Raw genomic sequence first — 27,885 nt, forward strand, 5'->3', positions numbered from 1 at the left:
TCTCTTTCTCTCCCCCCTCTCTCCCTTTTACTCTCTCTCCCTCTCTCTCTGGAGTTCATTCTCCAGCTTTATAACACACTATCTTTCTCCTAGCTGCAGTATTCCCCCTCTCCTTTGCACTCTTACATATGACTTTTCCCTCTCTCTCGCTCTCTCCGCTTTGGTAGAACTCAGCACAATGACTTTGTCTCGGCAAAGCGTCTTTGTTTAACCACTGAAAGAATACATAAGGTCCCAGTCACAGCCAGCATGAAAGGCAGGCAGAGAAAGTGAGAAGGGAGGTAGAGATTCACATCGTATCGTAGTTTCATAGTTGCCACCAATGGGAAGTGCATTAGCAACAGTTAGAGACATTAAAGGCAAATGTGCAGGGGTAAAAAAATGATAAAGGGTCGCCTTTTTGTGAAGCAGATTGTCTAAGCTCTGTCGACTATACTAGTCATTTTTACGCCGTAGCTGTGGGGATGGGTGAAGTAATGCACATGATCTCCGTCAGTCAATGTGCTGCGCTTTCATCTGATGTTGTCAGCCAAAAGCTGGAGCTGCTTTCATTGTTCATGGATGGAACTTTAAGTTGTATTTTACTCCTCAGTTACGCCCAATTAATCTGCCGTAGGAAAATTACTTTTTTATTCAAGACGGGATCCTCTGTATTTTAATTGAGTGCGTTTTACACTTCATGGGTAAATGAGCCATGGCCTACTTATCATTGCTGATGATCTTCTTAAGACAAATTTTGTTTTTGAATTGTACAACTGTGTGCGTGCACCTTACGTTCAAGCTAAAAGTCATCATAATTGGATAATACCCCCATGATGTCCAGTGTGTCTGTCTGTGTGTTATACAGACAGACACCGGGCAATAGTTCGGCCCCTGAGCAAGGCAGTTAACCCACTGTTCCCCGGACGCCAAAGACGTGGATGTCGATTAAGGCAGCCCCCCCCCTCCCGCACCTCTCTGATTCAGAGGGGTTGGGTTAAATGCGGAAGACAAATTTCAGTTGAATGCATTCAGTTTGTGCAACTGACTAGGTATCCCCCTTTCACTTTCCCAATAACATGAGATACTGTCTGCCATGAAGCACCATTTACTGACACCACTCTGTCAGTCTACACCTTTTACCATCTTCCACATGACCATTAATACCATTAGTTGCAGTTACGGTGGTCAGTTTGTCCATTAACATGTTTTTGTATCATCCTAATGTTTGCTGTACTTTGGTGAACATCACAGGGAAACATTTGATGTCTCCACAAACATACAAATTCAATCAGAATTCATTGACGTTGCACCGTGATCTCAGTCCCACCCGCATCCATTGACTCCCCCCAGCAGTGGACTTGGTAACATTGCTTCTTCTCTGCCCACAGCTCTTACCGGGTGGATAAAATGAACAGTGACGTGCGGAACTACATCACCAATTTTGCTGCAGACTTAAGGTGAGTACAAGCACAGTGTTCTCCCTCTCTTTCTCCTACCCCCCCTCGCTCTCACTCTCTGGTGCTGCCATGTTGCGGTGGTCAGGCTGAAAAGCCAGCTGGCACTGAGCCCCGCTGACAAACTCAATACGGACACCTAGTACAGCAAACACTCACTCCTAGTCAATGGCAAGTCAGCCAGGCCAATCTCCTATTTCTCTTGCCATGCCGCCAAGCCATACAGCATCGTAGAACACAACAAAGTCTCTGTCTAACCTACATGGGCTCTTAGCTATATTGACAGCACGGATTTGGTTCTGTCTTTAACTGCCATTGAATGTATCAATGGTAGCTGGTCTTGACCGGTGACTAATCTCTGTTTTTAATAGTATTTTAGTTAGTTTAACTGAGCCTCTGCACCTGAATCCGCTTGTTTCCTAGGCTCATCTCTGGATGTCGTCTCACTCAGGGATAACCTGCCATACAGTGTGTGAATAATTGATATAGTCTATGAACGCTGTATACATGTAAAAGGTCCATCTCTGACAGTTCTTGAGGGAGTGGCAGGATTTTGATCACACTGGCATTAGTCACACTAAAAAATACACCTTTTTGTTCCTACACAAAGTCTAGAAAACTGCTTACTCGTCCCTATCTGACATTAGGAGTACTTATTTTGTATTCCTATGCTTTCTCCACCTACCTGCTCTCTTTCCATCTCTTCCTCCATCTGTCTCTTTGCACTTGACATGTCATTTCTGGTTGAAAATTCTAGCAGTTCTAGTCCAACTTCTCTGTGACTCCGTGAGTAAAGGCTATGTTGCCCTTCTGGGGAAGCACATTTAATTGACCTGGCTGACTCTCCTGCTCTCTCAGAAATTCTTGCTCTGCTTGCTAACTAGCTCCTAATTAGCATTTACCTAATCTTCAAGCATTGATTGAATGTTTCAGCACAATAGCAAATCGAATTACCATTTCGAGGACACTGTTGAGCACAGCAATGGTTTAGTGGGGTGAGGAAGATCCACCTCTCCTGTGGAATGCAATGTCATAATCAGTCTCAGTCTGAAGTTCAGTTCGCCCAGAGGATGTCTGCCATGAAGTTAATAACACTTCACAGTTTTTTCCTCCTTTGTAACAACTGTGTCAAATTACTTGTTTATTAGTCAAACTATTAAGCTCATTTCTACGGCACCTTGATGACAATTGTCTTTATTTCTCTCTGTGTGTGTCTCTGTCGCTCTCTCTCTGTTGTTTCTCTCTCTCTGTCGTATCTCTCTCGCTCTCTCTCTCCATTCAGTCATAACTACCACTTGCAGGCCTCAAGAGACATGCACCCCCACCACCCCAGCATGGCCCTGGAGCCCTCCACCAACTACAACTCCCAGCAGCCACCTCTCCCAGCAGCCCAGTTCCGCTCCAGGAACCAGAGCTACATGCGGGCGGTCAGCACTCTCAGCCAGGCCAGCTGTGTTAGCCAGGTCAGCCAGGTGAGTCTCTGGCCTATAACAATGATATGTCCAGGATATTGTCATTGTCTTATGTCAGATATCGCGGCGGCCGTCTGCCCTGACTCTGGCTCCTGTCAATGGATTTTGCCTTCTTTCTCTCTTCCTTTATTCAATGCGGTCTTTAACCTCCCTTAGATTCAGGTACTTTGATCTTATACCATGGCATTGTTGAATACTCGTTTCTGATTGGCTAGAAGGGCATTTTAGAATGGACATTAAATCCATTTTAAAGTGTACAAGCCAAATGGAGTATGTTATGTCTCTGGTTTATATTCATTTAAGATCTAAATCTCTCTCTTAATGTCGGGGTGTATTGATTTGTCCCAAGTCTTAAAAGCTCAACCTCTCTCCCCCTAATTCCCTGGGTCTATCTCTGCCTCCACGGCACCTTGCTGAGGTTATTACAAGATAATACATCTTTCAATAGAACAGGATCCTTATCTCTGATTTCAAAGATTGCCAAATAGCAATGGCGAGATAGAATCGGACCATTTCATTTTCCCTAAATTGATATCTTTAAATCGCAAGATGCATATCTGTCTGAGTATAATAAGATTGCCAAATAATGGTTCTGTTGAGGTCAGGACTCACATTCTCTCAGGGGATCCAGAGGGAACTAACACTCATACAGTATGCTATGCCACTACAGAATATGACCTTGAATTCCTCCAATCCTTTAAAAATGTCATCATAGATCTAGCTTACAGAATGCATAATGTGAGCTACTGCGGCAAACTGAAGAAACTGAGAAAAACAACAACAAGCAAGGAACATTGTCCTGCTGAGCAACTCATAGGCTTGACATTTCACAAAGTAATTACGTATCAAGAAAATGCTCAAATTAAACCCGAATTTGAACAATACAATTTTGTTTACCTCTCTGCAGACGCTATCCTTTTCAAACATTTGCTCTCCTGGCAATTAGCTGGCACCCATTTCAAGCAAACACTTTTCTATTAAGTGGAAGAAAAGAGCATAACTCCAAACTTTGTAAACAACCAATTCAGTTTTTCCCACGATGGCAAAAACTTAAAGAAAAGTGAAAAATGTGAATTGAACCTTTCTCTCCCTGTTGTTCTCTCCTGCAGGTGAGCGAGACAGATATAAACGGTCAGTTTGAGTCAGTATGTGAGTCGGTGTTCAGTGAGGTGGAATCCCAGGCTGTGGAGGCTCTGGACCTGCCCGGCTGTTTCCGGACAAGGAGCCATAGCTACCTGAGGGCCATCCAGGCTGGCTACTCCCAGGATGATGACTGCATCCCCACCATGACCTCCTCCACTGTCACCTCCTCCATCAGGTCCACCACAGGTAAGAGCAACAGGGAAGGAGGGGACTGCAGCACATAGACAGACACCACACATAAAGTATACAGTAGTGTATGTACAATTGATTAAGATGGCAGATCGTATCCAAAGTGGATGATATGTTTAAATAGCCATGCAAAGTAATCCTTATACATACATTTAGACAGTTACCATTTGTAAATATCAAAATGTTGTATCAAGTGAGATTGATGAAGTTAAGAGCATGCACATGAGGTTTCTTGTGATGCTCTGCCCTTGAAATGCTTTATGAAATGGCTTCATACGTTTGCATGAATCACTTTTACATATTTCCTGATTGTTGATATAAAAATTGTATTCAAGTACAGTTTATGAGTTGCTTTGAGCCAATCCATCATATTGCTTTTTCAATACAGTAATTCATATCTTCATTCATCATTCATATCAGAGAGTAAAGTTATGAACCCTATTGAAATCATTCTGCAGTTACATGAAGTGAACGTTATATCATGAGACCTTTTCAGATTAAGGCAATTATGGATTTTATTCTCCCTTAGGTTTTTCTTTTACTAGATGGATTTGTTCGCCTTGAGCACAATCTGACTCTAAACCTCATTTCATGATAAGCCACAGGTGCTTTGGGTGTGTCCTCAGCTTGACTGACACTCTGGGCAGGGGAAAAAGGGCTGAGATGAACAGTCCTTCAACTCCACAGTCTTCATGACTGAATGGGTTTACCACAGCTTTATCTACCTGTACTTACAAACCACAAAGTGATGGACACACCTTGTGCTTTGAGTTTTCTCTCCCACAGATTCTACAGTTCAGTTCCTACAGATGTGGTGGGTAATAACTGCGCTGGTCAACAAAATTGAGGTCACAAATTATTATTATTTTTTTAGTGTGAAATAAAATATACTGTGAGTGTGACACTGAGTGACTAAAAAGCACTTCAGCAAACGGTTCCCTAAGGTCACCTGCTTCGCCAGAGGAGGAATAGTAGGCATGCTGTTGTTTTCCATTCCTGGATCTGCACAAACACAACAAGAAGATCAACGGTTTTTCAGTTGTACCCATTCTTTCTGCTGTGTAGTTCTACCAATGAAATATGGGAAGGGTCAGAGAAGGTGTGGCCATCTGGAGAATTGTGCTTTTGATAGACTTTTTCCAGGTTATTTACACTGCTTTCTCAACAAACTAAAACAGCATCTTAAAATGTGTAATTGCAATTTCATGTAATCTATGGTGTGGGGTGTGTCTGATGTCAGGAGTCTTTGGGCGATTGGTTCTCCCATCTGACTTCAAGTAGATAGGTTATACTGGACGTCATGAAATTCAATAGGGTTCATACTATACTTCCTGATAGAGGCGGGGATGTTCATCTTTGCTTCTTTCCAGTGCACAAAGTTACACCTGTGTCATATGTGGTCAATCTTCCAGAGGTTTTGAATACCATGCATACAGTAGGTTTTAACAGTGTCTTATTCTTTGTCATGTGTTTTTGGGGCTGTCTCTGTGCAGTGAAAAGATGAGAAGCATGCATGATACAGGTTCATTTCAGATTGGGAAGGCAGTGTAAACCATAATCAGAAATATGAGTCAAAATGGGACTATGAACATTTAGTTCATGTTCCTGAAGGTTTCCTTCTGTAGCATTGTAGATTCAAGCACATACTGTAATAATGATTTTTAGACACTAAAGATATAGGCCAATTTCAAGTCTTATTTTGACTCATACATTTCTTAACCTAAAAACTGCATGACTTGATTTCTGTGCTTTGTGGCTCTGATAGCACATTTTCTCCAGCTGCTCACACCTGTGGCCTGATGACATACTACACATATTTACGTTTGTCTTCCAGAGGGAAAATATACACAGGAAGCCACTAGCTTACCTGAGTACCAGGCCAGTGTACATCAAGACGTGGCAGGCACAGGCCCATTGGCCCATGACGATCTAGGCTGCCCTATCAGAAGAGACAGACTGTACCGCCAAGAGAGTATCGGTGCTACAGCCAAACCCCAGTCTGGGCCCCCTGTTTCACCCAGACTGTTCAGGCCCCCTAAAGCTAGCGTTCAGGCCCCAGAGAGGCCCTCACCCAAAGCAATCCAGGCCAGTATCAAGGAGTCGGCCCAATTGGCTGCAACCATCAGCATGCAGTGGAAGGAGGAAGTGTCGGCCATGCGTCGTGAGCTGTCTGATCTCAGGAGGGACCTGTGCACTGAGCTCAGGGCCTTCAATAGTAACTTCAACAGCTTCACGCAGCACTACAACACGTGGTCTCCACAGCCGGGGGCGTCTGGGGGAACAGGGGCGGCTGGGAAACAGACTAAAGTGGCTCAATTGTCAGTAGGGACGCAGGCCAGGAGCAAGGTGCTGGTGAGACAGAGCACGGCGGACGCAGCCGTCAACTGTCCTGAGGAGGGAGAGATGCAGGAGAAGCAGGCCATCGTGAGGCGCCGTCTTCCTAAACAGATCTCAATGGACCCAGCCATTCTAAGGCGTCCGGCATCGCTGTTTGTGGAGGGTTCTATCCCGATCACTCTAGATCCATTACTTGTGGATCCAGTCACCATGATCCAACCAGAATCAGTGCCAGTAAACTCATCAAACACTGTGGTTTGCCCAGAACCCCTAGACCAGAACCCGAAGAGGCTATCAAAACTGATATCTCCTGACGGAGTCAGCATGAGCTCCTCAGAAGCACAGTCAGTGGATCCAGCCATTGAGGACCCCCTAGATTCAGAGCAGCTGTACCCAAAGGCATTGTGCTCTCCAGATCCAGTGCCCACAGACGTAGCTAATGTGTACCTTGAAGAAACAGACAAGCTGGACCCAGTTAATCTGAACCCCTCAGATACAGAATCAATTGACTCAGTTAATGTGAAACCCCTAGTCCCAGAACCAAGAATTATGCACCTACCATATCCAGTACCTGTGGTTACTGTGTCCCCACCACAAGAGTCAGACTCTGATTCAGAATCTGTAGAAGACGATACTGTGCGCAAGCAAGACCCAGTTCCTGTGTATCTGCCAGACCCTAAACCATTAGGCCCAGGCCCTATAGTCTCAACAGAGCCAGAGATAAAACCACTGTCCCCTACTAATGTGTACTCATCAGAGAAACTTGATCAATACTCAGTTACCATTTGCCCAACTGTCATAGTTACTCCAGAGAGCCCATCTGATTTAGAACCCCTGGATGTGTGTCTGATCCCACCTGATTCAGAATCACAAGACCTAGCCACTGTCTGCTTTCCAGACCTCCCAGATCCAATCCCCTTAGATTTAGACATATTCTCATCGGAAATAGTAGTGCATGCATATCCAGTCACCATCGACTCGTTTGATGAGTTTGATGACTCTCTGGAGCCAGAATGGCCACCTTGTCCAGAATCAGAGGACCAGGCCACTGATTGCCCATCTGGTCCATTTATGGTCCATTTGGACTTAACCACCTTCAATTCCTCAGATGAATCTGATCTGGACTCAGTCTTCTTGGATCCGCCAGAACCTCTGGAGACCGTTAGTGTGAGTTCATCAGATCTCAGCCCAATCGCCATGTACACACCACCAGACCCAGTTTCTCTGAGCCCCCCCAGTCTGGACCAAACCTCTATATACCAATTGGAATCAGTGTCTGTGGACCCAGCTATGGAGTACCGATTAGATCAAATGCATGAATACCTACCTACTGAGTTCCCTGAAGATCCAGAACCACAGGACCAAGTTACAGTACATTCACCTGGTCTGGTCTCCTTCGGACTGGACAGTCCATTCACCCCAGACTCAGTAGACCTGTACTCAGCCACTATGTGCCACCCAGAGCCAGTCATCCTAGGCCTAGATCCACTACTATTATCACAAGACCCAGCTAGCATTAGCTTGTCCCCATTTGAGATGGCACCCATGGAGCCAGAGGATGCCACAGGGGAAGCCACAGATACCTCTGGCATGGATGTCTTTGAGGACCCTGGAGATCCAGAGGGGGAGACAGCTCCTGACAACCCAGGGAAGTCTCACTGTGACCAGGCCTTTCTGTGGGACAGGTGGCAGCAGAAGGCTCCCCAGTGGGAACCACGGTCCATGAAGAGGAGTTCTAGTGTAGAGCTATGGAGTGGGAGATATGAGTACAACAGTGCGGAGATAACATACATGTCTCTGACACTCTGAACAGTAAGAAGAATGTAGCGATGAATGTATCGGTAGCAGATTACAGCATGGGAACATTTCGTATTGATGTCCAAAGGCGGTGTATTTTCTGGGTATCGTGGCCACGTAAAGCTCTGTATGAATGTTTCCTATTGCATAGGATAACCCCCTGCCCATTAACGTGGTTTGACATTAAATGACTACATTAGTGGCAGCAACCACATAGTTGAATGGAATGTACCATAAGAATGTGATGAACAATCAAAGAAGTTGAATGTACATCAGACTTCGATTGCACTTGGCTTGAACTGATGGACCTAAGGATTAGTGAACATTGACATGAACTGTTCTTACGGTTCTTTAAGAGGACTAGTAATGAATGTATACTTCTTAATCGATGAGTCTGTCGTCTCTCACAAATGGCATTTACCACATGTTTTACCAAAGACTCTGTGAAGCTCTGTGGTAGACTAAATAGACTGCCCTTTGCTTATGGTTCTTGACAATCTTTGCTCTGACTGTGGATACATTGTTTTTCTGTGGATATATTGTTTTTCTGTGGATATATTGTTTTCCATGACATATCTTGAGTGTTCTGTTCAATGTCACTCCGGAATGGAGCAAAGTAAATCTAGGCAGTTATCATATAACCATAAATCCCAAAGACTGGCTGTTGAATCATATGAGCGATTGGATTTACTCTATAGGAACAAACGGGAACCTCGGGAATTGACATTGTTCGTAAAATCTGATTATGGAAGAGAAGTACTCAGTAGCTGTTTGGACTGTTGGGAATACTTTCACTATATGTTTTGTACACATGCAGAAACACACCACAAATACATATGCACACACACTTTAAAGACAATTTGAATCCACAAATCACATTACATTCAAGAAGGATTCAAACATTTCAACGTTTTTTTGTATGCATGGACACTTAAAGATACAGAAAGCACCTTGTTCTCCAACAGCTGAAACAGAGCAGTACCAAGCCAATTGCTTTTCTTTAGTCTTTGGCAGGCCTGCAATCTGGAGGCCACAAACTGTAAGCCTATGTACATGGCCAAGACGGCCAACTATCAGTGCTACTAGCTTGCACCTATATCTAAGGCTGTCCAAGCTTGATACGAGGGGCTGGTATTTAAGAAGCGTGTCACCAAAGGCCTGCTCCATGTGAGCACCTCCATCTGGCCTCCCGTACAACAACAATATCTGTGGTATTTGGTACACAGGAAAATGCATTATCATCAACATCAAACTAACTTACACAATAATGTTTAAGGATGTGTGCCGTTGGGGAGACTACCGGTCTCACCTCACTGGCTGTCAGGTCGACAAGTCGGTCATGTCTAGCAATGTACATGTCCTTGTATGAACAGCAACTATTCACAACATGGGTAACAGACTCCCTTACATTTGACTAGAATACAAAAAAGAGGTCATGGTTTACAGGGTACCAGAGTGCTAGCACACACACACCGTTACTATGCCTATCCCTTGCTTTTGTCAGTCTTGTCCAACACCTAAACTGTATACATCAACAGATACTTGACAGAAGCTTCAAAGACATATGTTGGGATGTTTCCCTTTCAATGTCAACTCCATCCATCCCCAGGTAGCAAATGGCATGGAGGTCCTGTCTGTCTGCCACAGGGGAGTGATGTTGCTGTGTCTCTACTGTCACTGATCATCCTCATGCTCAGGAACCAAAGACTGAGAATGTCATTCTAACAGCTGCTACTCAAGTGTATGCAAATGTTAATGTTCATCCTTTTGTATACAACAAAATATGTAAATCACCAGATTATTTCTAAGAATTACTGGTGACATTATTGACCCGGAGACCCGAGATAGTGATGATGTTAAACTGCATGGTTATGATTCTGAAGACGTATTATTTGGACACCTACTGTACTGCGTTTGGTGCTGGGTCGTATATTTTTGTGCCCAGTGTTGGGAACAGATCCCAGAGACTATTGAAAACACAGAATGACAGCTCTGCTACCAGCAAGGCACCAGCCAGATGAAACACGAGACTTCTGTGCTATCCTTATTAAGGAGCTGTGTATGAAATAGCCCATTAAATCATGGGCCCTAATAAAGTACACTGGGAGAAAAAGAGATTAGATTAGAAATGTATTTTATTAGAAATGTATTTGATTAGAAATGTATTTGAGTCTAAGAAGTGATACTCTGTCCTATTGTTTTGAGCAGAAACTGTGCTTAATTCCTTATTTTCATGTGCTGCCGTTTAGAAAAGTTAGATCAATTGGCTGAATCTGACAAGGTTTTCACAGGAGAGAAGTTAATTAGGTTGTATTGTCACATTCATTTACTTCCTTTCCACTGCATAATACACCAGACTTCCTCTCGCTGTTGCTGCGTTGTTGGATGTTTCATTAGATACAGTGTCATCTAGAAGCAGGCCAAGATGTTATGACATCATATTGTTCATATTAGGACAGCAACATTTGATGCAACATGAACACACCTCTGACGCATATGATTTAATGAGAGTGTCGGTGTAGAGAACTTCACCTCACAGCGAGTTACCAGCCTAGAATGTTCTTAGTTGTTTTGGATGGGCTATTTTACCCAACATTGATAACTGGGAGTTAGAATGCTCTCCTTTAGTAGTTATTTTTATTACTATCACCTACTGCTTACTGTCAAGTTAGGAACGTGGAGAGATTCTTCTTCTTCCTCCCTCATTGCCTACTATGGCGTTCCATTCGTTGCTTAGCAATCCCCAAAGTGCTCATCAACATGGCAGTGCATGAAGTTATTTTTCTCAGCCCACCCAGGAAGGTGAGCCATGCTTGCCAATGCCCATACCTTTAACTGCCCATCCATCATTCATTCTTTTCTGTTTAGCCATGCTAAACGCACAGTTTTCTTACAAGGATGCTAATGCCGTCTACCAGCCGGCCAATGATCTCAGCTGCTTTAGCTTGAGAGTGATGCGTAAATGTCTCACCGTGATTGCCGGGATTTGCTTCCTCTTTGTACGTCTTCTCATAGCCTCTTACTGATCCTATTACAGTTTCCAGGGTCAACTAGGGTCATATCTTGTATAAGAACATATCTTTCATTTCACATTTAAATCATTTGAAATGTAGCAGTGTACTGTACATCTGATTGCTAGTTAAAAACTAAATTAATCTATGTCATCATCAAGGAACCAAAACTTTAAATCAGCTAATTATTAGCCAAAAGCCTTATATTCTGAGTGCATATTTCTATGGATAGATGGCCACAAATGTCACCATTCTTTTTACTGTGTGAATATACAGTTAACTGCCAAAATAATGGAAACACTTGAGTAAATGAGGGATACAAAGGGGTATTGAAAGCAGGTGCTTCCACACAGGTGTGGTTCCTAAATGAATTAAGCAATTAACATCCCATCATGCTTATGGCGTGTGTGTCTCAGATCTCAACCCAATTGAACACTTATGAGAGATTCTGGAACGGCACCTGAGACAGCGTTTTCCACCACCATCAACAAAACACCAAATGATGTAATTTCTGTGGAAGAATGGTGTTGCATCCCTCCAATAGAGTTCCAGACACTTGTAGAATCTATGCCAAGGTGCATTGAAGCTGTTCTGGCAGCTTGTGGTGGCCCAACACCCTATTAAGACACTTTGTGTTGGTGTTTCCTTTATTTTGTCAGTTACCTGTATTTTACTGTTGAAGGAACAAGTATTCTGCTGCTTCCTCACAATCCAAGCATGGTGTTTGAATTGATACATTATCCTTGATTTATCTGCCATTGTCATCCTGTCTCTGTGGACACTTACAGTATATAGCTGTTTTTCTGTATAGTGTACTGTGATTGGTGGATGTTCTGGGCACTAGGCAGATGTGACCAGGATGTTGAATGTGATTGGCTGGCTTGTTTCAGGGATCCAGTTCCGCCTTCCTTCTACCTGCACCATTGACCGGACGACCCACGAAACCCCAGGTAAACCTCCTGTCCGAGCCAATAGGTGGTGATGAATAATATGTTTTGAACCAGCGTCATTATCATTTATTGATGAAATACAGTTCAAATGCTGTGAAAGAGCAGTCCCACCCTCACACAGGCTTATCAATTTCATCAAGACAAAACACAGCAACACCACCACATTGTTTTACTGCTAAGACCCAGCGACTATCTCTATCTCTGTGTTCCTGTTCGGTCACTCCTGGCTGTTTTCTCCTTGAGCATCTCTCTACCTTATTGATTCATCAGGCACAAGCCTTTATCTCAAAGGTAGATTGAAAAACGACAGTGGAATGTAAAATGGTCCCGCACCCACTCCTCTTCTACGCCGTTATCCTCTCCCCCTCCTGAAATGGGCTGAGGGAGTGAGAGAAGTCGTGAGTGCTCTATCGATGACGCTATCGATGACGCTATCGATGACGAACGCTTTCCGGACATTGGCCCACATAACTGATGGTCTGTCAGTTATGTCAGCCTTTCAGGTTATGTTGATATAGGACTCGTTTGACTGTGGATGTAGATACTTTTGTACCTGTTTCCTCCAGCATCTTCACAAGGTCTTTTGCTGTTGTTCTGGGGTTGACTTGCACTTTTCACACCAAAGTACGTCAACCTCTAGGAGACAGAACACGTCTCCTTCCTGAGCGGTATGACGGCTGCGTGGTCCCATGGTGTTTATACTTGCGTACTATTGTTTGTACAGATGAACGTGGTACCTTCAGGCATTTGGAAATTGCTCCTAAGGATGAACCAGACTTGTGGAGGTCTACGTTTTTTTTCTGAGGTCTTGGCTGATTTCTTTTGATTTTCCCATGATTTCAAGCAAAGAGGCACTGAGTTTGAAGGTTGGCCTTGAAATACATCCACAGGTACACCTCCAATTGACTCAAATTATGTCAATTAGCCTATCAGAAGCCGCTAAAGCCATGACATTATTTTCTGGAATTGTCCAAGCTGTTTAAAGGCACAGTCAACTTAGTGTATGTAAACTTCTGACCCACTGGTATTGTGATACAGTGAATTATAAGAGAAATAATCTGTCTGTGAACAATTGTTGGAAAAGTGACTTGTGTCATGCACAAAGTAGATGTCCTAACCGACTTGCCAAACCTATAGTTTGTTAACAAGAAATTTGTGGAGTGGTTGAAAAACAAGTTTTAATGACTCCAACCTAAGTGTATGTAAACTTCTGACTTCAACTGTGCATTCCTTTTAACTTTGACCTCTTATCTTTCAGCGGTCACGTACACGAACAACTACAAGAAGACGACCCCGCCGCCGGTCCCACCCCGCTCCACCTCAGGCTCCAAGCCCCTCATCTCCGTCACTGCCCAGAGCAGTACAGAGTCCACCCAGGACACGTACCATGAGGGCAGGCACCCTCGAGGGTGGGGCGACGGGCTGGGCCTGAGCCTGGGCAGGGCCCTGTATAACTCCACAGACAGCCTGGACAGTGCCAAGGCCGTGACTATAGCCATGGAGGCAGCTGGGCTGAGGTCTGGGAAGAGGCACCCGTCCACAGACCGTCACAGTCACAGCTCAGTGGTGACCTGTGATAAAGCCATCCTGGTGTCCAAGGCTGAGGAGTACCTCAAAACACCACGCTCCTCCATAGGGATACAGGTGAGCGGCACACACACACACACACACACACACACACACACACACACACACACACACACACACACACACACACACACACACACACACACACACACACACACACACACACACACACACACACACACACACACACACACACACACACACACAGGTCTACACATTGTGCAAACACACACCCACACATTCATAAAGTCACACACTCACGCATCCCATTCTCCTCTAGGTCTAAAAATGGCACCAATGAGTCATCTTACTGCAATCCATTCATTTGTTTTCAACTCATGAATGAGGCTTTACTGAATGAGTCTCTCTTGCACTCTCTCACTCTATTTTCGCTCTCTCTTCTCACGCTCTCTCTTGCCTCTGTGACCCTGAGAATAATGGGCTTGATCACACACGCAGTCTGCAGACGTCAGATGTGTCCATGCCCCTGAATAAAACAGACAGACCGGTAGACAGACATCCCTTCAGACTGCATACAGCCTTTCATCAATAGAGAATATTAGAGTTGTTCTGCTTGTTTGTGGAGACAGGTGAGTCTCAGTCACCCAGAGATGATCAGGCAGCCTATCCTAGGGGATGAATGATGATGATTTTAAGTGGCTGAGCTGAACGTCGTTACGCTTATCGTGGTGGGCCTGAATTATATTGGTTTTCAAATTGGCTCCAGTGATGTTTGTAAAATACAGAAGCATTTTGATTAGAGATGGCCGGCAGTGTGAAGGTCCACGGTTATTGAAACAACCAGAAGGGCTGCATGCAACGCAAAAAATGCATCAAAACCTCCTACAAAGTTTATCTTTAAACTGTGCCACTAGTATTTGGCCAGTGTAGTAAGATCAATCTAAATTCAACTGCATCATATCAGACCTCCTGGGGATATACAGCACAGTATAATTAACCTCTGGAAGTGTAGCCTATAGCCTATAATTTGACCTTTCACCCCTTACTTCCGGCAGGACCCCAATCTTAATCCTTAGCCTTTGACCCTTTCTGCACTTTGAGTTTTGACCCCGCTGTGTTTGAGTTTTGACCCCTCATCTTCTGGGGGCCATTAAAGTGTACGGTGTCCGTATTAGGACAGTGTAAGAATGGATCCTGTAGCAGGACCTTACTCTCACTACCAACCTACCTTCATCTCAGGGAGACTAAGCCATGTCTGAGTAAAATGCTGATGCCTACAGTTTCCAAAGTTTTCACACCTGTGCTGTGTGTGTAGTATATGTGTGTGTAGCGTAGTGTGTGTGTATGCAGCATGGTGTGTGTGTGTTCGCCAAACCAGTTTTTTTTCTTCTGTCTCTGCCAGCACACTTTGAACATTGCCCAGGCTCTCCAAAATATCTCCTCTCCTCATCCATCATAGAGCAGCAGTCTCTCTGAAATGGACTTTGCTTTGTGCCAGAAAGTAACGGAGGTCACCTCAACCAGCAGCAACTCACCGCTGACTGTCACCTGTTGTGCTGTTTGTACCAGGCTACTCTGCAGTGTAACATACTTTAAATTTTACCTCAGATGAAAGGGAGCTAGAAGAATAACTACTTCTTTGCTCAAACCACTAGAGGGTGGGCTGTATCAGCTGATCATCGCTAGTGTAGGCTAGATGAATGAGCTCGTTAAAGAGGCTATGCTGTCACAACAAACTAACCAGTATTTACTTGATTTGAATTTGTTCTGCTATTGACAGATGCAAACTGCTGTTGCTTTCTTCCCTGTCCCTGTCCGTGAGACGACACATGATAGCAATTGCAAAGCACACCTTCTCGCAGTATTCATTTCAAACTCACTGCCCGGCGGATGTGCATGTGACGAGGAAGAGTGAAGCAATGCACTGCCACGCTCGTGGTGGCAGAAGGGCGGTGGAGGGGACATTTTGTCAAGATAAATGACTTCATGAGAAATGATGTAGTTTGATAGGCAATTTGTTGCATTTATAGTTGCAAGAAAGAAAATAGACCAAACATTTAATAAAAAGTTTTTAGTAAAAGAAAACTTTTTTCATATGGGGGGCAAAAGGGCTCTATCTATGCACGTGGCTGCTAGACATGAACACACACTCCTCCATTCGTTTCAAACCACTTAAAGCTAAAGAGTTATTAATGTGAGTTTGAAGCTTTTAAGGCTTAAGGCTCTCAGACAGACAGCCGTTCCAAGCTGGCCCTAGTCAGGATTCTGCCTGCGTCGGCTGGAACACTCTGTCAGGGTCAGGCCATTAACTCAGAACTGGGGGAAGGTGTGATCTCTCAGAGGGAAGGAGGATTAAAATGTGGACGAATTGATTTTCAAATTACCCTGCTAATCATATAGTAAATTGTAAAATTAGAAGTCTGCTGTTCTCACACTTGTGTTACTCATCAGAGAGACAGCCTGGGAGTGGGCTTCTCAAGGACTAATTCTAGCTACCACACACACCTGCCTCCCAAATATTACTTGTCCATGCAGACTGTAGGTTATATGTAACTTCAGGATAAAACCTTTATTGACAATACTTCTAATAAAGGGCCAGCCATACAGGATGCATGGTTTTTGTTTGAAATACAGTCAGGTCCATAATTATTGGCAGCTTTGATCAAATTATTTTAAAAAGACTATAAAATGAATAATACAAACACTGAGCTATATTTCATGCTCCAAAAAATTGGGAAATTATATTATTTTATACTAATGCAATTGCTCAATTGGGGTTATTGTCTTGCTGGAAGATCCACTTGCGGCCAAGTGCCAGCCTCCTGGCTAGGGCAACCAGGTTTTTGGCTAAAATGTCACGGTACTTGGTAAAGTTCATGATGCCGTTGACCTTAACAAGGGCCCCAGGACCAGTGGAAGCAAAATAGTCCCATACAGTGGGGAGAAGAAGTATTTGATACACTGCCGATTTTGCAGGTTTTCCTACTTACAAAGCATGTAGAGGTCTGTAATTTTTATCATAGGTACACTTCAACTGTGAGAGACGGAATCTAAAACAAAAATCCAGAAAATCACATTGTATGATTTTTAAGTAATGAATTTTCATTTTATTGCATGTATCATCAGTGTATCACTGTATCATCAGAGATGCCCCACCATATTTTTGTAATGCAGTTTTTTTTTTTTGCTCATCTTTATTAAGGGTGCCAATCATATGGAGAGAGTCAGTCCAGTGAGGGTGGGGCTCAGTAATAGGATCCGTGCACCCTCAGGACAAACAGGGATCAGTCTCTATCATCCCTGGCCAGCACCATGCACCATGCACCATTGAACACTAACCAAAATCTGTGTGTCTGTGTCACACACCAAACCCCTGGTGATCACAACTCGCAAACTCCCTAATCAGGTTTTGTAATAGGTTTCTTTTTTTTTTAAACTACCACCACTGTATCTCCACCACGGCAGCTTGTTGTTGGTATAAATCACTGTGCTGAGGGTGTAGACAAACTGGTTGTGTTCGGTTGGGCCTCCATAAATCACACTGCAGTTATGTTCTGACAGGCCGCTTAGAGTTGAGGAGGTGCAGCACCGGCCCCAAACCAATAACCCCACGGACATCTGGGAGCGGTAATAATGAGAATACTGTTGCTATGTTATTATGCTGCATTAGGTGGAAGCAGCCACCGACTCGGAGTCAGAAAGTAAAGGGTCGAAGGAATACCATTCTGTGGGGATCCAGGTGGAAGCTGACAGACGGTAAAATTACTTTTTTAATAGGTTCCTTTTCCCATTTCTGGATTTGTGCTAATCTTTAACAATGTGTTGTTATTAAAGTCACCAGCCTGTCCTCTTTCTCTACCTGGGTGTGTTTGTTTACAATATCCCTTGATGGCCTAAAAATTTGCTTCCCCTAATCTGTGTCTCAGAGTGCAGGGCAGGTTGAAGCGCTCCAATAGTGTAACAGCCTCTGTGCAGGCTGACATGGAGATGGAGGGGTTTCCCACCATGGAGGACAAGGGCCTACAATTTGGAGGGGGCTTCCTAGGGGGGCACTCTGAGCCCAGCACGCCCACCCAGTATGGGGTGCGCACCGTCCGCACCCAGGGCCTCTTCAGCTACCGGGAGGACTACCGGACCCCTACGGAGCCCCCTTGCCCCCAGCAGACCTCCAACGAGACCACCTGGCAGCTAGAGCCCCCCTCCCCCAGGGAGCCAGCAGAGTTGTCGGGCGAGTCGTGCCGGACGTCCCCCGCCTTGCGGAGGGATGGAAGCTGGTTCATGCAGCTGCTCCACGCAGAGACCAAGAGGATGGAGGGATGCTGTAAAGAAATGGAGGCAGAGGCGGAGGAGAACGACCTCTCTGAGGACAGTGAGTGGGATAGGAGTCATAATGTACAGTCAATTAGCAGACATTTTCTCTCATAGAGACTCGCAAGACTTTCATATAACAGATTATCAGTTGAGTGTCTGTCTTTCAGTCCTAGGTAAAATCAGGAGTGCGGTGGGCAGTGCTCAGCTCCTCATGTCTCAGAAATTCCAGCAGTTTTACTGGTTGTGTCAGCAGAACCTGGTGAGTAACAAGTCACTGAAACAATGACCCTGTGTGTGTCTGTGTACATACGGTATGTGAGCGTGTTTGTGAGTGTGTGTTTTTTTTTAAACGATTGCGCTACTCTGTGAAAGGAAAGGACACAGTTATATCGGCTGCATTCCTGTATCCACCGGCACTGTTCTCCTGTCTCTTACATAGAATGGCTTAGGCCAACAGGTCAGAAGCTTTTAAATGCACCATTGAGTGTGAAAAAAAATAATTATTGAGTGTTTCTATCTGAGATGAGAACGTCTTGAGGAGAACAATGAGATACTGTGAATGTCCGCGTTCCCAATGATGCACTCACAGCTCTGACTAGCATACTGAGACGCCTGCCTTTTACATTAAGAACTATTGCCGCAGTCCACTCTCTTCATCCTATCAAAAAACACTCGGAAGGGCTGGAATATCTGGCTGATACTTTCCTTGCCTCTAATCTTACCCCTCTTTATTGATATCAGCCAAATATCCAATATTTGAGATTAAGCCTGTCTTTGCTTATGAAAAAATGTGTTGCTATTTTTTGCCATATACAGCAGAAATTGCTGCATTCAGGAAAGGCTGAAAAGTGCACAGAGATTATTTAGTTTGAACTAGTCTTTTATATAGAGTTTCCTGCTTCTATTTCCCTCACTGTAGGGGAGAGGAGAGCAGTTATTAAAGCTTACCCAAGCTGCTGCATCTCTCCATATGACAAAGACAGTTTACAAATAATACTGCATACACTTTCAGAACATGGATTTGAGTCCGTTTGAAGAAGTGGCGTCCGCAAATAAGAAGCTTAAGGAGATGTCTAATTGCGCTTTATCGAGCCGTCTTCCCCCCCTTTTTTTTCTCCTGGATAACATAAGCTGGAGTTGAACAAGCTTTCAAAGACAGACGCAGAGCATAGCAGCAAGTTTTATTGTGGGAGGAGCTACAGGATTAAGTCATACTGACACAGGCAAGGCTTATATTTCCCAGAATCCTTTAATGTGTCAGCCTCATTCACTCCCCCAGTATAAGTTTATGCTTTTGTATTTGTTTGCTTATGCTGGATTGTGTGCAGCCTTCTTTTTGAACCCCCAGCAATATTGATGAGATGAGCCCAGCGCTGTCTTCCGCTACTTCTCCTTTGGGTCTCTGTGTAGCTCCCCTGTGAAGTTTCAGACCGAGACGATGAATGAGGTAGATCAGTGATGGGGTGAGATCTCAGCCTGTCACAGCCTCTCCACACTGCTATGAGTCACCCATCAGGACTGATCTGGTGCTGTGCATTCAGAATAGTGCCTCAGTGCCTCTACACCCCCCCCCCCCCCCCCCACACCTAGTCTACCTCTACTCCCAGGCCCCACCACGCCCCACCACTATACTATATTGTGGAAAACTGGCTAAACTTACCCCGGGCTAACTGTAGTCTAATTATAGTCTCACAACTTATTGAATTACCCTTTAGCAGGTACTTACCGTATGTACTGTAGTATAGGGTATACTATATAATAATTACCAAAGATATAACTGGTATGTATGTACTTATACTGTAGGTCTTAGCATCACTTTCTAGTGGCAGTGACCTAAACTATTGCGTTTATAACTTGTGCAATTACCTTTTACCAATGTACAGCAACTGTATTTCTTAACACTGAGTAAGTACTGCTTACCATTTTTCCTTTCTGAGACCTTCCACTATTCATTGTAATTCAGAGTGAACCTGGCCTTTACTTCAGAGCCTATATATTCAGATCTACATCCAGAATGCAGCAGTCTGAAATGCCACCAGACAGTCGGCTGGGATATTGTTGTGCCCTCCAGCTATCCAATATATGAAGCACATAAAGTCACTGAATTAATGGGGGGAGATGGTGACCCGCGACCAATGGGATGCTATGGATCTTATTTCTCAACTCTTAACTTCATAACAGAGTTGGAGGTATTGGTTTAGGCTATAGTCTCGCTAGTATTGTCTGTGGGGTCAATAGTGTGACTGATTGTGACTCTAGCCGATGTGATGTGATGAATAAGACTTACTGGCAGTGAATGAAATGTGAGCCCTCTTCATTTTTTCCCATCCTCAGGGGGATTAGGAGGGATTGCTACTTACTGATCACATTTTGTTATGGCTCATTTCAATGGATTGTCCTCCAAGTCCTATAGTCTAACCATGAGATGACGATGGGAATAAGATGCTTGTCTTTTCTGAACTTTGACCTTCTTGCTCCCATGACTTTGCTGGAAACATTTGTTTTATTATTAGAAAAATATACCATAAATAATTGAGGTTTTCCTCTGTTTGAGGTCTGATAAGGACATCTAGTGGGCTTTAGTAGAAGTGCAACAAATAACTCCTGACGCACACTGGGATTTGAGTATCTGTAATTCAGGCACTGATGTGGTCCTTTATAACCCCTTGCAGGACCCCAGTGCCATGCCCCGCCCCACCTCTCAGGACCTGGCTGGATTCTGGGACCTCCTGCAGCTGTCCATTGATGACGTCACCACCAAGTTTGACGAGCTGCAGCAGATAAAGAACAACGACTGGAGGCCCGTGGAGAAGAGCCCAGAGAAAAGGGTGGGTAGCGCTCAGGTATACAGAATACAATGTATTATTTTTCTGTTGTCTATGGTGGGTAGTCTCAGTCACAGGTGAGACAGGCATAGAAATAGGACCCTTATATTTCTATGGTCACAGATTCAGCTACATAGAGCACAGTCAGAGCCTTATTAAACAGAGATGTGAGATTACTCAGAGCCACGTAGTAGTGGTGTAGAGTGGAGCTGTTCTGTACGCGAGGTCAAATGCTTAGTGAAGCATCACTGGATGTCATTGACATTGTGTTTAACTATGCCGATGTATTTCCAACCACTCAAATAGATGATATGTCAACTACTGCCTATACAAGTTGAATTCTAGAATAGATTTCGATACGGACAGGATTTTGGTCGAGTTCGTCTCTCTTTCTTCCTGTGTCCAGTTACCACCTGTCGCACCAAAGAAGTCCATGATCGGGAAGAGAGGCGTGACACGGGAGAAGTCTCTTGACCTTCCAGACCGCCACCGCCTGGAAGCACGCAGGAGGCTGATGCAGGCCAAGCGGGCGGCTTCCTTCCGTCAGAACTCGGTGTCAGAGAGAGCAGACAGCATCGAGATCTACATCCCTGAGGCCCAGACTCGCCTTTGAGAGGACTGGGACAGGGGTCAGGGGTGAGGGGCGTCTCCCCCCTCAGACTACCCCTCAACTAGACTCTCCTTTAACTAGCCTTTTTCTAGACTATCTACTGTACACTTCCCTCCTTTATCTGTCTCCTCATGACTTCACTATCATCATCTTCTGAGTTCATCTCCACTCCAGCCCTTATTGAGTAGGATATCACAAAACTACAGATATGTATTAGTGGATATACACTGAGTATATCAAACATCAGGAACACCCCCCCCCCGCTTTTGCCCTCAGAACAGTCTCAATTCGTTGGGGCATGGACTCTACAAGGTGTCGAAGTGTTCCACAGGGATGCTGGCCCATGTTGACTCCAATGCTTCTCACAGTTGGCTGGATGCCCTTTGGGTGGTGGATCATTCTTGATACACACAGGAAGCTGTTGAGCGTGAAAAACCCAGCAGCGTTGCAGTTGTTGACATAAACCGGTGTGCCTGGCACTTACTACCATACTCCGTAAGGCACTCAAAGGCACTTAAATGTTTTGTCTTGCCCACTCACCCTCTGAATGGCACACATACACAATCATCTCTCAAAAGCTTAAAAATCCTTCTTTAACCTGTCTCCTCCCCTTCATCTAAATTGATTTGAAGTAGATTTAACAAGTGACATCAAGTAGGGCTCATCGCTTTCACCTGGACTCACCTGGTCAGTCTATGTCATGGAAAGGGCATGTTTTGTATACTCAGTGTATATCTAAGAATTGGTTCATCATTGGTTCATCTTCTCCTTGGTTTTCCCATGAAAAAGGTTTTTGTTAGTGGAATAGTGTTACATGATAGAATAGCCAACCCCCAAAACGCTCATAAAATTATTCTGGAAGGATGTGTATGTCTTTTTCAACATTTGCAAAGTGCAATTAAAAAGTGTAGCTTTGAAACCTACCAGCAACCAGAGAGAATACAAACCCAGTGACGAATTGACCCCATGATGAGTCCAACTGGAAACCCCTACAATTATCCTACTGTTGTTTCCAATTGTGTTCACAAGATAACAATCACAAAATGATTAAAGTGAACCTATTTGAAAGTGCCAATGCTTGAAATACCTCAACTGTACATGCCGCACTGTAGCTTCTGACCAAGAGGCAGGTGGGTCATCCCTTCTGAAATTTATGTTTTATGCACTCACAGTAAGCTCTGGTTATGTTAAAGTTGTCAGAGTTGGAAAATTCAGCTTTCTACACAGTCAGGTAAAGGTCAAGGGTCATGGTAAAAAATGTGATTTAAAAATGTTAAAATCATTCTCATTAGCTTTCTCCATTCCACACTATACTCTACATTTTCCTATACTATTGACATTTCACATGACATTTACTTAAAGCAGACAAGTAATACTTTTTTTCCAGAAAAATATTTTACGTCATTTCATTGCAGTGGAAAAAATGCTATGGAAGGTTTGCGTAGCTCTTTAAATCAAATACGGAAAATAACGCACTTTTGCACTTATCATTCTCTGTATTTCCAAGGGAAATAAACAAACAAAGTTCACAACAGTATTGTTGTATTTGAATTGTAAGAGAGGAAATTAATATTCTTAATCACATGGTTGATTTTTCACCTCATCTCTCCATGCCTTCCTACATATCGTGTTGCATCAAAGTAGTGCTGTCATTTCTTCAAACATCTAGCCCTTCTCCTACCCTTGCTGCCAACCCAGGAATAACAGTGTCTGTTCAAACAACACATAAGTTACATTGTTTCATTGATTAGAACACAGCTTGCACAATCTTGGAGAATGTTTCTATTGTTGATTACCTACCAGACAAGTGCAGTGTGTGAAAAGTATTTTTACCTTTTCTAGGAACTGCTACAAGGTAATAATGTGAAACAGTCCCAGAGGTAAGAGATATGAAGGAAGAAACCTCTCCAGAATTTGATTTAGTGACTAATGCTTTTTGATACCGGCTGATAACAAAGACATGAAAAATGTGACGTTGTAGAGATTGACTTGTTCTCTTGTGTGTGGATGGTATTGCAGGGAATATGAGTCATTGGAACACTGGGGTTATTTTCCCCTCACACAGCTCAGACATGCACTCCAGAGGCCTACTGTGATGTAGAAGTGGAGGGGACTGTATAGTGCCTGGGTCACAGTAACACAGTGAATGGTAGTGACCAGGGTTTGGATCAGTTCCCGTAAGAGGCTAGAGGAGGCCTGTAAAGGCCTGGGACTAGAGTTGTCGGGGTGAGGGATGAGGTGTGTTGATTTGAGGGGCACTTCTCTTCTCGGCTGAATCGGACTAATACTGTGCACTGTAGTGGAGTATAAACTCCATTACTCCTCGTGATGACAGGCTATCACATACTTGACAAACCTTGAAAATCCCTCTGCTGCTGTAGGATATGTTAAAAGGTCATATTACACTGATAGCCACGAGGCTAGTCGGCGTCAGCATTGCCAATCCTATTGTCGCTGAGTTATCTAATGTTATCTAAGACTGCAGACATCAGGACAGGCTGATTCTGCTGCAGACTGGTGTCTATTTTTACTAATAGACTGGAATGGATTTTATAGGTTATATTTTGGGGCAATGAGCCAAGTCACTGGTGCTACTTTTTGCTCAATCGATCCAGTACTGGGTAAACAATCAATGCAACACTTACAGTAGCACTCTCATCTAATTGATACTGCTCTAAACAATCTATTTTTGGGACTGAGAAAATGATGATTGTTTATTTTTGCTAGTAGGCTGCTTACGCCTGGCTTCTATTGTAACTGGTGCAGAGAGAAAGAGACTTGTCTTGCTGCAGTCAGAGCACTGTACCTTTCAGCGGTCTGGAGTCACTTTGTGTCCTGTTTGTGTTGGAGGAACAGTCTTGTTGTGGCACTTTGTTGACAGCTTCAGGAACAGGGTGACTGGAAGGTCACCGTGCCTCCGAGTCCACTCGCCTATTGCGCCGCAGAGACATGACCCCACCGTCACCTTCTCAGTGGCCCAACAGTCACTATGTGTCATCTGTATGTCATCCTTACATTGCTAGAAGATACTGTTTTGATAGCCTTGTCCTGGGGGTCAGTTCAATTATAGATGTTTGGAAACGACATAAACAAGGCACATTTTAGAGGACATTTTGAAATGTTTTGCAGCATATTACAGTTGCTTGCAGGATACAGAAAATAGTTGCATTTTCTTTTGATCATTTTATCTTTACCTCATATTTTATTAAATGATTTATGTCTTCCATGGCTTCATTTTGTATCATGACTAGTTAGTGTGGATGAAACGAGTGTGAGTGTAGAAACATTCCCTTCCCCGGGGAGTGAAGCTCTGGCTGCTGTCTGCATACATCTATCTCAGTGATGTCATTTCGTTGGAGGGAAGGAACCAACCTAGCCAAAAGGACAGGGTATAGTAGCTGTAGTGCACCGTTATCTGTCGTGCAGGAAGCCAGGATCTGTGTTGGCAGGTTCCCCTGCTGTTCCTACTTCCTACAGTTTTACACAGACAGACGTGCAGCAGTGGCAGAGAAAGACTCACACTGACACATGCTGACTTAGGGGAGGCTGGGATCTCTGCTTTGAGGTGTAGCTGGTGTTGTTCGATGCTGCGGTAGTTCTGTAGGTGGATGGAGATGGTAGTTGTGATGGAGGTTGTGATGGGGTTTTCTCATATACCCCAGTGTGCTGGTTACAGATAGGGGGCTTACTTAAGTGTCATCCCTTTAAGGTCCTTGGAAAGATCTACCAGACTGCCTCAAAGGCCCTTGAAAGCAGAAGTTCTAGTGGTTGTACTGTACTGCCTCCACTGTTGAGGATAACATGGTAAAGTACATGGTGATCACAGCAGTATGTGGGTTACATAGATCTGGTTTGTCTCTATCAGCCCGGGCATCCCTGGAGGATACACTCTGACATCCTCGTTGCTTCTTTTACTGTGTGTCATTGAAATGACAGAGGTGTGTGTGTGTGTGTGTGTGTGTGTGTGTGTGTGTGTGTGTGTGTGTGTGTGTGTGTGTGTGTGTGTGTGTGTGTGTGTGTGTGTGTGTGTGTGTGTGTGTGTGTGTGTGTGTGTGTGTGTGTGTATATTTATATGCAAATTTGTCGTGGTTGGTGTGCTTGCGTGTGTGCAAGCAAGCAAGCATGTGAGTTTGCTTCTATGAGTGTGTGCCAAATATTTTAAATTCCCTTCTCTTCCTCTCTTGTTTGCCTTAGTGAGACAGCTGTCCACTACTTTGGCTCATCTTTCAGACGTATTTTCTCCTCTACAGTACCATTTCCAATTGGATTCCATCCAGATAACCCTCAATGCTCATAGCAGCATTATGAATGGTGACATGATGGCCTAAGGAATGGCAAGTAGCCCAGGTAGAGAGCCAGCAACTCTGATTGAAAGCTCAGATTCAATCTATACACCATGGCTTTAGCAGCATATTCATGCATAGCTTAGCTTCTTTTTTTCAATGCTTTTATGTCTGTGTGATGAATATTTGAAAGGTCGAGGGGAAATTAAAAAGTGTAATACACCATTTTACATGGAGGATCAGAGGAGTTTATATTGATGGATGTTCAGTATTGAAAAGCAGGCTGCTTTTTTTTACTACCCTTCCATTTATGAGAGTAATTCTGTACTCTGCATTTGAATTGCTAACTATAATGTTCCATTTTATACATACCAGTGCCATTTATAGAATAACAAATTGTGCCATAAAAAAGTATCTATCCTGCCACAGACAACCATCAGTTCTCCACTGTTGGTAAAACGAGTTACTTTCAGGATACTCTGCCCTTTCTGAGCCCACCATTACATAACTGTCATCGAAGGGTTGTATTGCTGTTTATCTGCCTGCTTTTGCTGTTCTTCGCTTGTAAGTACAACTCACAGTGCCATTTGAGTCCTTTAGATGGCGCTCAACTTATTTTTTATGTGTAAAGAAATGATGACATGGCGATTTCTAATATTGTTTCCACTTGATTTGTTACCCATGGTCTTTTCCATGCCCACATATTGTTTCTGTATGTCCTAATGTGTCATGACAGTAACTCTTGCAGAATACACACGGACACCAGAGGGTGTTTGTGTGTCATTTAAAACCAGGCAGTTAAAACCAGGCTATAATGTCTATGGGATATTGTGTCAGCTTTTGTGGTTATAGTGGTTTTGTGCTGGGTGTAAAAGGCCAACTAATTGGGCATGAATTGTCTGGAAAACAAAGTCACTGGTAGATGTAGTTTGTTTTACTTTTTATTTTGTTTTATCGTCTTCACATAAAGCCGACTGAAACTGGTACCACAGATAAACATAGTATTTAGCAGAAAAAGATTGCCATATTCTTTGATTAGGCAAATGTAGAACTCCCAACTTCTGTAGTTCACCACTCTTCTATCACACGCTGTGATGTTTATTGTTCATTCGCAACAATCACATGTCGCTGTTTCTCCCAAAAATGATGGATTGGGGTCTAGGACAGTTCCTCTTCATCGATGGCCACACTACATGTTTGTTTGTCTATCTGCTTTTAGTATTTATGAAATCTTTTGATGGGACTTTTTCTTGAATATATTGACATTGTAGAGAACCATCAAGATAGACTTTTACACCACTTCCTTGGTCTCGGAATGTGAAATGACTCAAATTACTCGACAAATTAAAAAGGTAGTTGTTTAGCTAAAACTATTTTCATCTCTTGTATATCATATCTATAGTGAGGATGAATATAATGCCAAATATTCATTATTTGTAAATAAATATATATAAATATATTAATATATAATATATGCCTCATTGAAACTGCTTTTATTAATTTTCTGCTTTTATTAATGTTTTGTTATCAATTTGTTCCTTTGTTCTGGTTATTTTTGATAAGCTGGTATGATGGCATGCAAAATACTGATACGGAATGTATAATTTGTTTATTCATTGTCTTTTAGTTAACATTTACATTTATAAATTAATTATTCACCTGTTTATCAAAGATGCATTTATATATGTTTTATATATTATAGTGTTTACTGATTTTCTCACTGTATTTTTTCCTGTTATTTTAAACACATCACCACTGTATTTCTCTATTTTACACATTTTTCAGAATTAACTCTTTGAAGATTTTGCCTCTTAAAAGTAGTTTAATCATTGCTGATATCATCTGATGTAAATACTTCTGCAATTAAATTTTTTGATGAAAAACATTTAAAAGTTTGAGGGACTGGGTAGTGTCTCGTTATTTTCTTTTCCTCCCTCCATTTAAACAAGTTGGTACTGCATGCAATGTAATGA

General features: G+C 43.4%; 1 protein-coding gene across 3 annotated transcripts in view; it reads left to right on the plus strand.

The window, feature by feature from the left end:
* LOC139530676 (disks large-associated protein 2-like) overlaps window positions 1–27,807 on the plus strand; it is a 198,242-nt gene extending 170,435 nt beyond the window's left edge. For 2 of the 3 annotated variants that reach the window (XM_071327285.1, XM_071327286.1), the window contains 10 exons: window positions 1,371–1,439; window positions 2,719–2,908; window positions 4,018–4,237; window positions 12,276–12,335; window positions 13,594–13,979; window positions 17,554–17,639; window positions 17,810–18,252; window positions 18,362–18,453; window positions 20,867–21,037; window positions 21,426–27,807. In XM_071327285.1, the coding sequence (XP_071183386.1) occupies window positions 1,371–1,439; window positions 2,719–2,908; window positions 4,018–4,237; window positions 12,276–12,335; window positions 13,594–13,979; window positions 17,554–17,639; window positions 17,810–18,252; window positions 18,362–18,453; window positions 20,867–21,037; window positions 21,426–21,632 (1,924 nt within the window). In that variant the 3' untranslated portion in view covers window positions 21,633–27,807. The remainder of the gene's footprint in view (window positions 1–1,370; window positions 1,440–2,718; window positions 2,909–4,017; window positions 4,238–12,275; window positions 12,336–13,593; window positions 13,980–17,553; window positions 17,640–17,809; window positions 18,253–18,361; window positions 18,454–20,866; window positions 21,038–21,425) is intronic. The other variant, XM_071327287.1, reaches the window with a different exon arrangement.
* The last annotated feature ends 78 nt before the right edge of the window (window positions 27,808–27,885 follow it).

The sequence above is a fragment of the Salvelinus alpinus genome, chromosome 9 (genome assembly GCF_045679555.1).
Source record: "Salvelinus alpinus chromosome 9, SLU_Salpinus.1, whole genome shotgun sequence".
In the NCBI taxonomy this organism is placed as follows: domain Eukaryota; kingdom Metazoa; phylum Chordata; class Actinopteri; order Salmoniformes; family Salmonidae; genus Salvelinus; species Salvelinus alpinus.